General features: G+C 47.9%; 2 protein-coding genes across 17 annotated transcripts in view; one reads left to right on the top strand and one right to left on the bottom strand.

Moving 5' to 3' along the window:
• The window catches only part of TTF1 (transcription termination factor 1), a 29317-nt gene extending 18601 nt beyond the window's left edge, over positions 1–10716 (bottom strand). For 4 of the 13 annotated variants that reach the window (XR_015136138.1, XR_015136139.1, XM_086324396.1 and 1 more), the window contains exons 1-3: positions 8515–10222; positions 4421–5445; positions 873–1093 (exon numbers count right to left, since the gene is read on the bottom strand). Coding sequence is in view for 8 of the 13 variants with exons in the window: in XM_086324396.1 (XP_086180522.1) it covers positions 873–1093; positions 4421–5445; positions 8515–8619 (1351 nt within the window). In the remaining 5 variants the exon portion in view is untranslated. Of the gene's footprint in view, positions 1–872; positions 1094–4420; positions 5446–7740; positions 7937–8514; positions 10223–10669 lie in introns of those variants that run through there. The other 9 variants (XR_015136140.1, XM_086324398.1, XM_086324401.1 and 6 more) reach the window with 4 other exon arrangements.
• A 4798-nt stretch (positions 10717–15514) lies between these two features.
• Positions 15515–16440, top strand: part of CFAP77 (cilia and flagella associated protein 77) — a 152981-nt gene continuing 152055 nt past the window's right edge. For all 4 annotated transcript variants that reach the window (XM_086324405.1, XM_086324406.1, XM_086324407.1 and 1 more), the window contains exon 1: positions 15515–15771. In XM_086324405.1, the coding sequence (XP_086180531.1) occupies positions 15577–15771 (195 nt within the window). In that variant the 5' untranslated portion in view covers positions 15515–15576. The remainder of the gene's footprint in view (positions 15772–16440) is intronic.

Raw genomic sequence — 16440 nt, 5'->3', positions numbered from 1 at the left:
TCTTAGTTCCTAACCAGGCATTGAACCTGTGCCCCCTGCAGTGGAAGTGAGGAGACCACTGGACCGCCAAGGAGGTCCCAGACTTATTTTTAAAATCTTTTCATAAAATACACACTAATAAAAATGTCAGCATAAAATACAGAAATAAAATGGGGTCCTTTATAGATACTGCTCAATGAATTGTTCTTCTTGCTTAGTTTGTCTATTTTTTAAAAAACTAATCTTATCAACATGATGAATTCTACAAGGCCAACGCCCCCTTTTACTTTTGTCAGTAACCAGTGGCACCGGGTGTCACACGGCAGACAGTCATGAGTAAATACCACTCACTTGCAGCACGAAGCCCTACACTTGCAGTTCATTCTGAAATCCAATAGGCTTTTTGAGAGGTTCTTGTAACACAGTGAAATCAACGAGGAGACCAAGCCAGGTAATGCTTGAAACCATGGCAACTACCACCAGCTCACCCTCCAATTAACACCCTGGAAATTACATCTCATCAAAGCCGATATTTGATACAAGTATTTTCATTTAATCTCACTGGTGCATCCTTCCCAGCCTCTTAGCCACTTAACCTCTTTCCCCACATCTTCGAGGCTTCATCTGTGTTCACTGGGTTCTTTCAGCCTTGTTCTTCCCTCATCTCCCCTACCAAAACTTGCGTCAAAAAAGAGGAAAACCACTGCACTTTATTTTGCTAATTTTATAGCACAGATGATGGTTCTGGAAGGAGATGAAGCTGAAAGCAGCTAAGGGACGCTTCCCGTAAACCTATAAAGCGGAACTTGTGCACCAAGGAGGTCCGGGCAATTTACACACATATTAATAGCGAAGACGTCTGACCAACGTTCAGGCTCAGGCCACAAGCTCACCCTGGGCTTTGAACTCTTTAAACCGCCCCAGGTCATCTCGGTACATCCGCTTGATGGTGGTGGCAGCCCTGTCCTTGATGTCCGGGATGAATTCCTGCAGCTGCTTCACTGCAGACTCCAAGTCCACCTCCGGATCTTCGGAATCTCGCGAATCTTCAGATAAGTATTTAGCTACGGAATCTTTAGCCGAATTGCTTTCGTCGTCATTTGTAGGTTCTGACCTATGGAGAAAAACTGGGTTGATTAACCTCGATGGGTCACATGCCCAATGGCTTTCAGACTCTTTTCTTACAATGACTCTCATTTAGACTGTGACAACATTAAAGCTTGCAGGGATCCTGCAGTTGATTCAGTCCACGACGTCTGAACTCTTTAATGTACTGAACAGCTTTACTAACTCGATATGCCTTTGGGGCCGACAAGAAGGTAAACACGCAGCCCTAAGCCCTATTTCCACAAGGTACTGCTTCTTATATTAGTGTTTCTCAACTTTATTGTTTCAGACATTGACTTCCTCATAAACCAGGCCCTCTTCTACGCTCATGGATACTCAAGACACCTCCGGGACTCTTTCAGTGAGTTACGTTCTGTAATAATGGTCATTAATTAGGTAAGTCAATATTTAGGGTCTTCATAGTTACCACTACTTCAGTACAGTTAACAACGGCCGTATTTTTTCCCCTTTGCAGTATAAAGAAACAGTTTTCTAATTCATCCCCAGAAACTTCCAATCAGCTGTCCAAAGCTAGCTGATATAGTTGACTAAGAAGTCAACTATATCAGCTAGCTGCTCAGACAGGTAACTGAAAAATGAAACTGAAACTGTATGCGCTTGTCTGAGCAAAGGGTCAAGTCTTCACAGGTTCACAGCTCAGTACAAGAACCAGGAGCCCGGAACACTCCTGCCTCATTATGAGTGATCTAAAATGCCCTGATGAGATGACACGGAGGATGATGTGAGCTGGGCCCTAGGCCATTTAAAACTTCTACTTCAAGCCAGGACAATCTTCTAGTCAGCAAAGAGAAGAAAGTCACTGATAAGGAAATGGGGAGGAAACCTGTCCCAAGCGCCCGGAACTCAGATAACGTGGTTTAAGAAAACTCCTGCATTTATTCATCAGCCGGCATATTTAAACGATAACTATGTAAATAACAATATCCAAACTTCTTTTATTTGGGAGAACCCTAATTGAAGTTTTCTTCAGCTCCAGTAACATTCTAAGTCCTCTAATCCTTTCTCCTATCCATGTGCATATAGACAAAGGTAACTTTGGGGTCTTAAAATGCCTTTTAAACTTATGCATAGAATTTCAGAGCCAGAGAGTCAGAGACATAAAGAAGGAACTTAGGGTTGTGGTGGCGGGGCGGGGGAAAGGGGGGAAGATGGGAGGAAGGAATAGTTGCTGGGTTGCGATGGACAAGCACACACTGCTATATTTAAAATGGATAAACAACAAGGACCTACTGCATAGCACAAGCAACTGTGCTCAGTGTTACGTGGCCGCCTGGAGGTGGGGGGGGCAGGGGAGGGGCGTGTGCAATTTGGGGGAGAATGAATACATGTATATGTAAGGGGTGAGTCCCTTCACTGTTCACCTGAAACTATCACAACGTTGTTAATTGGCTACACCCAATACAAAAGAAATGGTACGGACCTAATTAGAAGCAGAAGGTATTAAGAAAGAAGCAGAAATGGTAGGGACCCAACAGAAGCAGAAGATATTAAGAGGTGGCAAGAATACACTCAAGAACTGTACTAAAAAAATCTTCACGACCCAGATAATCACGACGGTGTGATCACTCACCTAGAGCCAGACATCCTGGAATGTGAGGTCAAGTGGGCCTTAGGAAGCATCACTACGAACAAAGCTAGTGGAGATGATGGAATTCCAGTGGAGCTATTTCAATTCCTGAAAGATGATGCTGTGAAAGTGCTGCACTCAATATGTCAGCAAATTTGGAAAACTCAGCAGTGGCCACAGGACTGGAAAAGGTCAGTTTTCATTCCAATCCCAAAGAAAGGCAATGCCAAAGAATGCTCAAACTACCGCACAATTGCACTCATCTCACACGCTAGTAAAATAATGCTCAAAAGTCTCCAAGCCAGGCTTCAGCAATATGTGAACCATGAACTTCCAGATGTTCAAGCTGGTTTTAGAAAAGATAGAGGAACCAGAGATCAAATTGCCAACATCCGCTGGATCATCAAAAAAGCAAGAGAGTTCCAGAAAAACATCTATTTCTGCTTTATTGACTATGCCAAAGCCTTTGACTGTGTGGATCACAATAAACAGTGGAAAATTCTTCAAGAGATGGGAATACCAGACCACCTGACCTGCCTCTTGAGAAACCTGTATGCAGGTCAGGAAGCAACAGTTAGAACTGGACATGGAACAACAGACTGATTCCAAGTAGGAAAAGGAGTATGTCAAGGCTGTATATTGTCACTCTGCTTTTTTTTAACTTCTATGCAGAGTACATCATGAGAAACGCTGGGCTGGAGGAAACACAAGCTGGAATCAAGATTGCCGGGAGAAATATCAATAACCTCAGATATGCAGATGGTACCACCCTTATGGCAGAAAGTGAAGAAGAACTAAAGAGCCTCTTGATGAAAGTGAAAGAGGAGAGTGAAAAAGTTGGCTTAAAGCTCAACATTCAGAAAACTAACATCATGGCATCCGGTCCCATCACTTCATGGCAAATAGATGGGGAAACAGTGGAAACAGTGGGTGACTTTATTTTTCTGGGCTTCAAAATCACTGCAGATGGTGATTGCAGCCATGAAATTAAAAGATGCTTACTCCTTGGAAGGAAAGTTATGACCAACCTAGATAGCATATTAAAAAGCAGAGACATTACTTTGCCAACAAAGGTCTGTCTAGTCAAGGCTATGGTTTTTCCAGTGGTCATGTATGGATGTGAGAGTTGGACTATAAAGAAAGCTGAGCGCTGAATAATTCATGCTTTTGAACTGTGGTGTTGGAGAAGACTCTTGAAAGTCCTTGGACTGCAAAGAGATCCAACCAGTCCATCCTAAAGATCAGTCCTGGGTGTTCATTGGAAGGACTGATGTTGAAGCTGAAACTCCTAATACTTTGGCCACCTGATGTGAAGAGCTGACTCATTTGAAAAGACCCTGATCCTGCGAAAGATTGAGGGCAGGAGGAGAAGGGCAAGACAGAAGATGAGATGGTTGGATGGCATCACTGACTCAATGGACATAGGTTGGGTGGGCTCCGGGAGTTGGTGATGGACAGGGAGGCCTGGCGTGCTGCGGTTCATGGGGTCGCAGAGTCGGACACGACTGAGTGACTGAACTGAATACAAAAGTAAAAAAAAAAAATAGTTCTCATGAAAACAGAATCTAACTGCCTTATTATATACATGAAGAAAGGAAGGTCCCTGACAAGTTATGCAGTTAGTTCCGCACGTCACTCTACACCCGGATGGTCCACCTCTTCATGATTTCTAGCACTCACTATAGCTCGGCTAAACAAAGAGGTCACAGGCAGGATTCACACACAAGACGTACACCATCATGTTACCTCTGCACCTTTTTGGAACAGGCCTGGGGATTCTCCTCTTGTCGCCTGGGTTTCGCACTTCCTTCAACCAAGGTACCTTCCAGGGAATCAAGAGGCATGTCCTCAGAGCTCCTCCTGGGCACTGAAAAATCACCAGGCTCCACGGTGCTCTCAAGAGATCTTCGCTTCCTTTTCTTAGACTTTTTCTTGAGGCCGCTGGAATCCTGACTGCCTCCTGAAGTCTCGACCTCGTCGGCTACTCGGGATCCCTCCGAGTACACACTCTGGGCCCTCTCGGGCGCAGCCAAGGCCTCGAATTCTGGGGGATCTGGATGCTTCCTCTTCCTTTTCCTGGACTTGCTGTGACCCGCAGACATTGAGAGTTGCACGATTCCCTCTTCTTGGTCCACTTGAGGCTGCGGTTCCTGCTCCTGGGAGGCTGCCCTGGGCAGGGCGATGCTTGCACCCGGACTTTCCTGGACAGCATCCCAGGATTCAACTTCCCTCTGACGTTTTTTATGCTTTTTCTTCTTCTTCTTCTTCCGAACTTCACTGTGCAGCTCCTCGGACGTGTTTTCACGTGGCTTAGTACCTGAATGGGGTTCGTCTACTTCAGGCCGTTCTGTCGACTTCTGCTCCTTGCTCGCATCAACGTAAACGACGTCCACATCGCTTCTGAAAGGTGTGTTCTCAATATTTTCTTTATCCACCAGGATGTACGCAACACCTGTTTCCTCGTCGACTCCCGAAGCACTTTTTCTTCTCTTTTTCTTCTTTTTGGGTTTAGATGTGGCCATTTCAGTCTCATCGCAGATTTCTGATATCTTCAAAGGAGAAGAAACGAGACGCTGGCTGGCCTTTCTCTTTTTTTTACTCTTTGTTATGTCACACTGCTCGTTTGCCAGGGGGGCGGCTCTGAAACTCTCCTGGGAATGCCTCCGATGTCTGTCCTTATGTTTAGAATGCTTAGCCTTTTTCTTCACGAAAATGGGAGTTTGGGTTTCTAAGCTGCTTGATTCTCTTTCCATTTTACTCCTGTAGGGGAACTTAACAACACAGTCTATTTTTGCAGAGCATTTTATACATTAGCCTCAGAATAAAGAAAACAAAATCACAGAAAGATGAAATTGCATGACAAACGATAAGCCTGGAGTCATGATTATAAATGTCCTATTATTCTAAATGCACAGCAACCTCACTATAATTCACTTGTCTGCTTCCATTGCCTTTATGATATAGGAAGAAAAACCAGTTAGCTGAGAACAACGCTCTGGCCCTGGAGAAGGGAATGGCAACACACCCAGTATCCTTGCCTGGGAAATCCCATGGACACAGGAGCCTGGTGGGCTATGGTCCATGGGTTTGCAAAGAGTCAGACTAAATAACAACCAAATATATTACATTTAAAACACAAAAAAACAGTTTCATGTATCTTTTCTGAATGGATATATATGTGGCAAAACTATAAACACAGTAAACTGGCAAATCAGGGATTAGGGACAAGTAGAGAGCCAGCTCGGAAAAGGCAATGGCACCCCACTCCAGCACTCTTGCCTGGAAACTCCCATGGACGAAGGAGCCTGATAGGCTGCAGTCCATGGGGTTGTTAAGAGTCAGACAGGACTGAGCGACTTCACGTTCACTTTTCACTTTCATGCATTGGAGAAAGAAATGGCAACCCACTCCAGTGTTCTTGCGTGGAGAATCCCAGGGACGGGGGAGCCTGGTGGGCTGCCGTCTATGGGGTCACACAGAGTCGGACACGACTGAAGCAACTTAGCAGCTTAGCAGAGAGCCAGCTTCTCTCATATCTGTAAATTTTTCTTTCTCTTCCTTTTTTTTTTTAGGCCACGCCCTATGACAGCATGTGGGATTTCAGTTCTGTAACCAGGGATCCACCCTTGTTCCCTGCAGTGGGAGTGCAGAGTCTTAACCACTGGACTGCCAGGAAAGTCCCTGCAGTCTTTTATTTCTTAACTGGAGTAATGAGTACAGGGGTGTTTGTTATATTTTTGTCTACGCTTACTTGACTGCCTTAAATAGTTCACTTTATAAAGCAAGGGGCAGAACAAGGGCACAGGCTGCTTTCACTTGTGTTAAAAGCAAGCAAATGAAGGATATAAATGTACTAAGTATCTACAAAAGGGAAAGACAGAAAAGAAAGTTTTCCTGATTGCTTGGGCTTTGTCTATTCCCCAGACAATATACTTTCACAGCAAACTATTTCTCTTTTACAGCATTTAGCCCAGCTGTGGTTCACAGCGAGGACAGCAGGCAACCACTGATCTCAAGCTAAAAGATTACCTCTTTGAGAAAGAGGCTGAATGGGCCTTATTAGTGGTTCAAAGAAGAGTCCAAGTTCTGCAGTCAGTTGGAATGAAGTTTAATAAGGCCTCCAAGTCAGTTCTTATACAGAGCATGTGCACTCTGGAGGTTAAGTACAGGAATAGAAATGTACTTCACAAAAGACATGGTTAAAAATATAATTTTACAAACATGTCTTCTAACTCTCCTTGCTCTGTACTGCTTCTGGTTTCAATTTTTAAGACTTTACTTCTCTGTAAGTAGGAAGTATGTTTACAGGGTTCAAACATCAAAGTGACCTCTGCGTAGCCCTCCTCCTTCTCACACCGAAGGTGCATGAGTGCTAAGTCACTGTGCTTGTGTCCGGCTCTTTGTGACCCTCTGGACTGTAGCCCACCAGGCTGTTCCCTCCATGGGATTCTTCAGGCAAGAACACTGGATTGGATTGTTGTTCCCGCCTCCAGGGGATCTTCCCCACCCAGGAATCAAACCTGGGTTGATTGGCAGGCGGGGTTTTTATCACTGGCACCACCTAGGAAGCCCCTCACACGGTGTCTGTATTTTACGATCTGCATTTTGTGATTTGCAGTTAACAGATTCTGGAGACCTCTCTGTATCAACGGTCTTTCAATTCGGAATGCTATGCATATTTTCTACAGAAGGTACCTACTTTTTCCTAGGTAGTAAAGAAACTGTAAGAGTTGTGGGGCTTCCCTGGTGGTCCAGTGGTTAAGAGTCCCCGCTACCAATGCAGCGGACCTGAATTCAATCCCCAGTCCAGGAAGGTCCCACATGCTGCGGAGCGACTGGGTCTGCGCTCTAGAGCCCGTGCTCTGCTCTGCAACAAGAGAAGCCCCCCGATGAGAAGCCTGTGCACTGCACCCAAGAGCAGCCCCTGCTCGCCACAACTGGAGAACGTCCCTGCAGCAGCCAAATATTAAAAAAAAAAAAAAGAACTGTGTAGCTGGAAGGTCTGGGAACGACAAACATGTGGACTGATCAGACTAAAAGCCAAATCCCCAGCCTCATGATTGTACCTTCAACGGAGGCACCAGGAGCTTTGGTGGAGGCCTCTCGTCCTGGCATCACTCAGACACATGGACACCCATCTCTGACTCTCTGAGACCTCAGCTGTAAGCAGTGTAACGGCTGCAACTCGATGGCCTGTTCAGAGAGGGCCCAGCGGGCTTTGGCTGTCTCCTCCACTACCAGAGCCCCAGCGTCTAGCAGTGCCTGGTTCACGGGAGGAATCCAATAAACACGTTTTGAGAATGAATTAATGCTTTCTCTTTGGTTGCTCTGGAACTGTTAAGAACAGTTGGAGGAAAAAACTCACAACTGGGCAGATGGGCACTGCTTTAAGCCCTTGGCTGCTTACGACAGCTGGGACCTGAGCAGTGACCAGCAACTGAGCCCTGTCTCTCTAGTTCTGTGCTGTCCAATACGGCAGCCACGAGCCACACGAGGCTGCTGAGTACTTAAACGTGGTTAGGCCAAACTGCGTCTAAGCGTAAATACATACTGCATTTCAAAGACGTGCAACAGAGACAGAGAAAGAGCTCACCCATAACTGCTGTTTATTGCTTTCACGATGAAATGATGGTTTGGATATCGTTCAGTATGTGCATTCCTACTTCTCTTTCCTTTTTATTTTTTAATGTAGCTACTAGCAAATTCTAAATGACACACGTGGCTTGTGTTCTTACGTTTTCTGAGAACAGCAGTGCTCCAGAAGGCTCACTTGCCTACTCTTCTTGAAATGGTTATTTCAAATCTCCCCAGGTGGCGCTAGTGGTAAAGAACCCACCTACCAGTGCAGGAGATATAGAAGATACCGGTTCGATCCCTGGGTTGGGAAGATCCCCTGGAGGAGGGCATGGCAACCCACTCCAGTATTCTTGCCTGGAGAATCCCATGGACAGAGGAGCCTGGCGGGGTACAGTCCATGGGGTTGCAAAGAGTTGGACACGACTGAAATGATTTAGCACACACGAATTTTGTAGCTCAACAAGCTACAATATTTCATCCTTCACTCTGACCTGAAGTAGATTAACTTGCCTCAGACCTCACAGCCTTACACACATTAGCTAAGAAATATGTTCCCCCAAATCTAACATGTTTGCCTGCATTTGCCCTGTTCTCCCCTCTTGCTGCTGCAAAGGAAGTGTTTCTTCTCCTGTCAGAGACCATTTCTTCCCTGTGTGCTGGATCCAACCTCCTCCTCCTCCTCCTCCTCAGAGCGATGGTGATCCATCAGCTAACCAGTCTCTCCCCTTCTGCCTCCTGCACTGGATCCCTTCTAGCAATGTCCAACAATCTTCAGACTATTTTCTAACTTAAAACACAAGGATGCCACTATCCTCCAATCCCAAAGTCCCATCCAGCTATTCTCTTTCCTCCCTTTCACAACAAAACTTCTTTTTTTTTTTTGCCACACCACACAACTTGTGGGATCTTACTTCCCTGAAAGTGAAAGTCGCTCAGTCCCATCCAGCTCTTTTGACCCCATGGATTATACAGCCCATGGAATTCTCCAGGCCAGAATACTGGAATGCATAGCCTTTTTCCTTCTCCAGGGGATCTTCCCAACCCAGGAATTGAACCCAGGTCTCCCACATTGCATGTGGACTCTTTACCAGCTGAGCCACCCTGACCAGGGATCAAACCCGTGTCCCCTGTAGTGCAAGCATGGTGTCCTAACTACTGGACCACCAGAGAATTCTCTCGAGCTCTCTTAATAACAATGAACAGAGCAGATAATTCTTTTAAATATTCATTTACCTTCTATCCGTTTCTTTCTTTTTGGTAAATACCTTGTATGTTGCTCCTCCTGGTTTCTTGAACTTAGCACAACCTTTTATATATAGGGTCACTTCCCCACTAAAAACCATTTTTTTTTTATGGCCTCTCCATTGTTCTTAAGACAGAATCCCAAATCCTTACACATCTACCATTCCCTTTATGATTTAGTCTGGTCCAAGACCACCTCTCCACCTCTCGTTTTTCTGTGGGTTTCAGACATCCTGTTTTCTTTATGTCCCCAGAATATACCATATGTTTATCAGGGGATTTACACAAGCACCTCATTCTCCCAGGAATGCATTTCCCTCTGCGTTACCTTTCTGCGCTGTAACTAGTCTTAAGTTTGAAAATCACTTCCTCTAATTCCTCCTGGGTCCCGCCTCCTCCTTACAGGGTTTCTCAACAATCCAGCTGTTTCCGGCACTTAGCTCTGGAGGGATGTAACCGGCCACCTAAGAGCTACGGTCTCCTCGTCCTGCTTGTTTCCTAAACGGTTCCCTGGATATGCATTTATCCCTACTTATACGCATTTATCCCTGTTTATGAGAAGGCAATGGCAACCCACTCCAGTACTCTTGCCTGGAAAATCCCATGGACGGAGGAGCCTGGTGGGCTGCAGTCCATGGGGTCGCGAAGAGTCGGGCACGACTGAGCGACTTCACTTTCACTTTTCACTTTCATGCATTGGAGAAGGAAATGGCAACCCACTCCTTGTTCACCCCAGGGGCCGGGGGAGCCTGGTGGGCTGCCGTCTATTGGGTCACACAGTGTCGGACACGACCGAAGCGACTTAGCAGCAGCAGCAGCATCCCTATTTATATGCATTTATCCCTATTTATATTCAGAATAGACCACTTCCTGTCTTGCAGGGATGTGCCCAAGCCTGGTCCCGGATTCCCTCCCCACTCTGGGGTTCCATGAAGACCCCGCTCGGCCCCGGGACGGGCATTCCGGGGCTGATAGGGAAAAAAAAAACAAACAACAACGAAAGTTCCCGCGTGGAAGGGCCTGGAGCGGCTGCGAGAAAACAGGCACCACGTCCATCCCTGGGGACCTGGGTCCAACGCAGGCCTCTGGGTAGATGAAGACAAGCGGCCATAAACAGCTTGGTTCAGACACGATCACTGGGGGAAAAAAACCGGAACAACTGAAAAGCACTCTCACCTACGGGCCAAACGCGTCGTCCCCTCGCCTTCCAATCCGGAAGTGCCGGTGTCGTGGAAGCGGATATCGTCGTGCGTCACTTCCGGCCCGCCCTCCGGCAACGCGTTGCTATGACAGCATGCCGGCCTGCTCCGGGCTGTGATTCTTAGGCCTTTGTTTTCTGCAGGTTTTGTTTCCTACCGCGATCTTTGGGAGTTGGGTGCGTCAGGGGAGGGGCTTCCCAGGTGGCGCTCGTGGTAAAGAACCTGCGGGCCAATGCAGGAGATGTAAGAGACTCTAGAGACAAGGGTTCGATCCCTGGGTGGGGAAGATCCCCTGGAGGAAGGCATGGCCACCCACCAGTATTCTTGCCTGGAAAATTGCCATGGACAGAAGAGCCTGGCGGGATATGGTCCATAGGGTCTCACAGAGTCGGACACAACTGAAGTGACTTAGCATGCACGCACAGGGCAGGGGAGAAAGTAGGATGACAGAGCTCTTCCGTCGACTTGCTGGTTCATGCCTACACTGCCATGTATTCAACGGTTTTTTTTGCTGAGGTCCATCTACACTGAACTGTGGTGTTGGAAAAGACTCTTGAGAGTCCCTTGGACTGCAAGGAGATCAGCCCTGGGTGTTCTTTGGAAGGAATGATGCTAAAGCTGAAACTCCAGTACTTTGGCCACCTCATGCGAAGAGCTGACTCATTGGAAAACACTCTGATGCTGGGAGGGATTGGGGGCAGGAGAAGAAGGGGATGACAGAGGATGAGATGACTGGATGGCATCACTGACTCGATGGATGTGAGTCTGAGTGAACTCCGGGAGTTGGTGATGGACAGGGAGGCCTGGCGTGCTGCAATTTATGGGGTCACAAAGAGTCGGAATCGACTGAACGACTGAACTGAATTGATCTACAGTCCAGGAGTGAACGAGAAGGTGAAGATTACCCGAGGAAGACAGAGAACAAGCAGATCAACCAAAATAATTTCAGATTACCCTCCAAGGAAAATAAAACAGGGCAATGTGATGGAGAACGACTGGGGTCAGTGAGTGCTAGGTTAGAAGACTGACGAGTGACCGTTGAGTTTGAAATGAAAAAAGTGAACAAAAATCGAGATGGTAGAGTGTTCCAGGCTGGGAACAGATCCGGAGGCCCTGAACTTGGTTGCTGGAGGAACTGAAAGAAGGCCAGGGCAGTGGGAGCACCGTGAAAGACAGGGGAGAGGTGGGAGGTGACCTCAGGGGTTGGCAGGGGTGAACTGGTGCAGGGTCTGATGCATGTTGAACTTCCGTGAAAGTTAGAGCTAGAAGAAGCCTCGAATATCTATTCCGATTCTTTGATTTCCACTGTGTCCCGAAGAATCATAGTTTATGATTAAAAGTAAAGTTTTAAGCAGATCATCAAGTCAAAGACAGAATGCATGCCACGCAAACTTTTTAGCCTTATTGCACAGTGAACATAACCACACCAGCGACGAGACTTCTCATTGAATCCTATAACAACCCGCTGTTGTAGGAATCTTTATTAGGTGATATCAGCCTTACCTTGGGGCTGAGAAAGCTAGTTCAGTTCAGTTCAGTCGCTCAGTCGTGTCCGACTCTTTGCGACCCCATGAACTGCAGCACGCCAGGCCTCCCTGTCACCGTCTGCGGTCACCATCTGCAGTGACTTTGGAGCCCAAAAAACAAAGTCTGACACTCTTCCACTCTTTCCCCATCTAGTTCCCATGAAGTGATGGGACCAGATGCCACGATCTCAGTTTTCTGAATATTGAGCTTTAAGCCAACTTTTTCACTCTCCTCTTTCACTTTCATCAAGAGGCTTTTGAGTTCCTCTTCACTTTCTGCCATAAGGGTGGTGTCATCTGCATATCTGAGGTTATTGATATTTCTTCCGGCAATCACGTAACTTGTCCCAGCGACTTATATTGCCCCCAGCTAGGATTAAAACCTGTGATCTTTCCATTACTCCAGGAGCCTACCCCTTGCTGTACTATTTGACCTTCTCTGTGTGAGCTTTGATTAAAAAATGAACAAGAGGGACTTCCTTCGTGGTCCAGTCGCTAAAACACTGCATTTCCAGTGCAGGGGGCTCTGGTTCCATCCTTAGTCAGGGAACTGGATCCCACACGCTGCAACTAAGAGTTCACATGCCAGCACCTAAAGATTCCACGTGCTGTAACTAAAGACTCCAGTGCCATGACTAAGACCTGGCACAGCCAAATAAATATTTTTTTAAGTGCATAATGTACATATATGTGAAAACCTGAAAGCAAAGACTAGAGAAACCATAAGCCTGCATCATACATACATAGGCCATGCTAAGTCACTTCAGTCGTGTCCGACTCTGTGCGATCCCATAGACGGCAGCCCACCAGGCTCCCCGTCCCTGGGAGTCTCCAGGCAAGAACAATGGAGTGGGTTGCCATTTCCTTCTCCAATGCATGAAAGTGAAAAGTGAAAGTGAAGTCGCTCAGTCGTATCTGACTCTTCGAAACCCCATGGACTGCAGCCCTCCAGGCTCCTCCATCACATGTCACCACTCAAAGGCTGCTCCAGGCCTCGGATGAGCAGTTGGAATTCTGGCTTGCTCTGGAAATGCAGTGCTGGTGTTGTCCACTGTTGGTGTGAAAGGCCTGAGTGCAGGTTTGTTGTCTGTGCAACTAACTCTGTGGTGAACCCCTTACCCAGAGCCTTGTAGACATTTGCACATTTAATGAAGGTGATCGTGATGAGTGAATGACCCCACAGAAGGCTGAAACTAGAAGGCAGACCAAACATCCAGGCTAGTGGTTCCCAAAACAGTGCAGCAGTTACTAGGGCAGCTCTTAAAGTACAGATTCCCAACTTTGCACATGGACTGCAGAGTGTGTTAGTCACTCACTCATGTCCGACTGTTTCCAACCCCATGGGCTAGCCATGTGTGGGCATGAATACTGGAGTGGGTTGCTATTCCCTTCTCCAGGGGATCTTCCTGACCCAGGGATGGAACACAAGTCTCCGGCATTGCAGTCAGATTCTTCACCCTCTGAGCTACCACTGTATCACATTAAAATCCATAGACATAATAGCATTCTATAAGAGAACGTCCTTATTCTTGGCAGATACATGTATTTAAGGTCAAATATGATACTGTCTCCCTGGAGGAGGGCACGGCAACCTGCTCCAGTATTCTTGTCCCATGGACAGAGGAGCCTGGTGGGCTACAGTTAGGTCTCAAAGAATTGGCCACAACTGAGCGACTTAGCACAAATGCATGATACTGTCTGCAGACATTTTCAAAATGATTCGGCAGTATGTGTGTGTGAAAGTAAACAGGGCAAATACTAAGGACCAGTGAATCTAGGCCTTGCAGATGGTGACCGCAGCCATGAAATTAGAAGACGCTTGCTCCTTGGAAGAAAAGCTATGACTAACCTAGACAGCATATTAAAATGTAGAGGCATTACTTTGCCGACAAAGGTCCATCTAGTCAAAGCTATGGTTTTTCCAGTAGTCACATATGGATGTGAGAGTTGGATCATAAATACAGCTGAGTGCCAAAGAATCGATGCTTTTGAACTGTGGTGTTGGAGAAGACTCTTGAGAGTCCCTTGGACTGCAAGGAGATCTAACCAGTCAATCCTAAAGGAAATCAGTGCTGAATATTCATTGGAAGGACTGATGCTGAAGCTGAAGCTTCAGTACTTTGGCTACCTGATGCGAAGAACCAATTCACTGGAAAAGACCCTGATGCTGGGCAAGATTGAAGGCAGGAGGAGAAAGGGACGACAGAGGACAAGATGGTTGTATGGCATCGCCGACTCAAAGGACACGAGTTTGAACAAGCCCTGGAAGCTGATGATGGACAGGGAAGCCTGGAGCACTGCAGTCCATGGGGTCGCAAAGAATCGGGCATGACTGAGCGACTGGACTGGACTGAATGAATCTAGGTGAAGTCTACACAGACTTTCATTGCACTCTTCTTTCAAAGTTTCTGTAGCTTCGAACTTAAAAAAAAAAAGAAAAAATCCGAAGGGGAAGGAGTATTAAAATGCAGATTCCTAGATTCCATTTCCAGATATTCTGATTCAGTGAGTCTGTATTTTTCAACTTCTCTTTATTCTGTTGCGCAAAGTTGAGTACCATTGATTTCATTCAGCTCTAGACTTTCCTCACTACCCATTTCACAGAAGAAAACAGAAGACTCAGGAAGACGACTAATCTGAGATTAGCAGTAACATCAGTCCTAGAATGCCAATTTCTATTTCATCCTGAAACGCATAGCAGCCTGCCCTGGGTGTGTGTGTGTGTGTGTGTGTGGCGAGGGAACGGCGCGGGGGGGTGGGATGGAGACGGGGGAGGGGCGCTGGGAAAAATGGGAAGGGGTGGAGAGCGGAGGGGAGTGTTTTAACTTGGAAATCAGGTGTAAATGGTCCTCTAGAAATCCGTCGCTTTTAAAATCTGTGTAGACTTCAGCTAGATCCGTAGCCCTGTGGTGATTCCTGAGTTTTCCTCGAGTAAGAAAACTCCGAAACAGGTCCAATTAGGTGGCCGCCAGTAAGTTTCCTGTAAGTCAATCGACCTGCTCCTTTCCAGCGCCGTTGGCGTCCCGTCGCCACGGAGACGGGCGGTTCCATTTTTCCTTAAGGGGTGGTCATGATTTTCTCCCCTTTTCAAATCCACAGCGAGGCTCCCAGAAGACCCTCTCATAAACCTACAGAGAGGTTTTTGTAGGTCTTAGCTCTCCTCGCAAGGAGGCGGGGGACTGCGAGGTGGGCACGCCTCCCTCCGGATGGAGCCCGGCGTCCGAGCCCCCCCCCCGGGGTCCAGGTGGTGCGTCCCGGGACTGGGGGCTCACCCGCTCTGAGCTCCGCGGCTGCCCGCCCCCAAGCTGGGAAGCGCGCTGAATCCAGCCGGCAGGCGGACTCACGGCGACCCCCCAGGATGCCAGAGGCTAGGAACTCCTGCCAGGACCTCACGCGATGGAAGAAGAAGAAGCCGCCGGTCCGCCGCACGGTCAGCCAGATCTGCCCACCCCCGCGGCGGCCCCTGACCGTGGCCGACATCCGGCCGGGCATGGAGAATGAGAGGCTGGGGGTCGTGCGGGATTCCATGTTTCAGAACCCGCTCATCGTCAAGGTGAGGCCCTCCCCACACCCACTGGCCCCTTTGCGCTCGTCCCCTCACTGGGCATCCGCGGGGCCGCGGGTTTCTACCTGTTCTGCCCGGGTCCCACCCCTCCCGCCCGAGCGCGGCGTTGGAAGCTCCAGCTCTGGTCCAGACAGACCTGGACCCCTCCCCCCTCCACGTCCTCCGGCCTTGGTGCGGTCAGTGGCAGGCCGCGTAGTCTCGCTGAGCCTTAGTTTCCTCATCCTCAAAGTGGGTCGAGAATGGAACTCTTTCAAGGGAGTGATCTCAAGGGAGTGATCGTGCAGATCGCATAAGGTAATCAATCCCTGCAGGACCGCCGACACGCGCGCGGTAAGCCCTCCACGTTGGCGGCTGTTTGCATATGTATTCGCCCGGAATGAACCCAAGGGGTGACAGACTGGTTGTCCTTACCACCTGCCAGCCCTCCCAGGGTGCAGGCCGCCTCCCTCAATTCTTCTGCACGCCGGGGCTGCTGTTATGTACGAGGGTTCTGTATCTATCCTGAAAGTATCACTTCCGTGTTAATTTCCACCCGGTCATACTCTTATGCAAAATTACGACCCGACGCATCGTCCCCACACCCACCACCAAAAAGCGCAGAACTCTCTGCGATGGGGGGCCCACAGGCACCGGCGAGAGGGAGGCGCAGTTTCCAAA

This window comes from Bos grunniens, chromosome 11 (genome assembly GCF_055505025.1).
Source record: "Bos grunniens cultivar Pamir isolate PY7600 chromosome 11, Bosgru_T2T1.0, whole genome shotgun sequence".
NCBI classification, from domain to species: Eukaryota; Metazoa; Chordata; class Mammalia; order Artiodactyla; family Bovidae; genus Bos; species Bos grunniens.
This window is presented reverse-complemented; position numbering and strand designations above follow the sequence as displayed.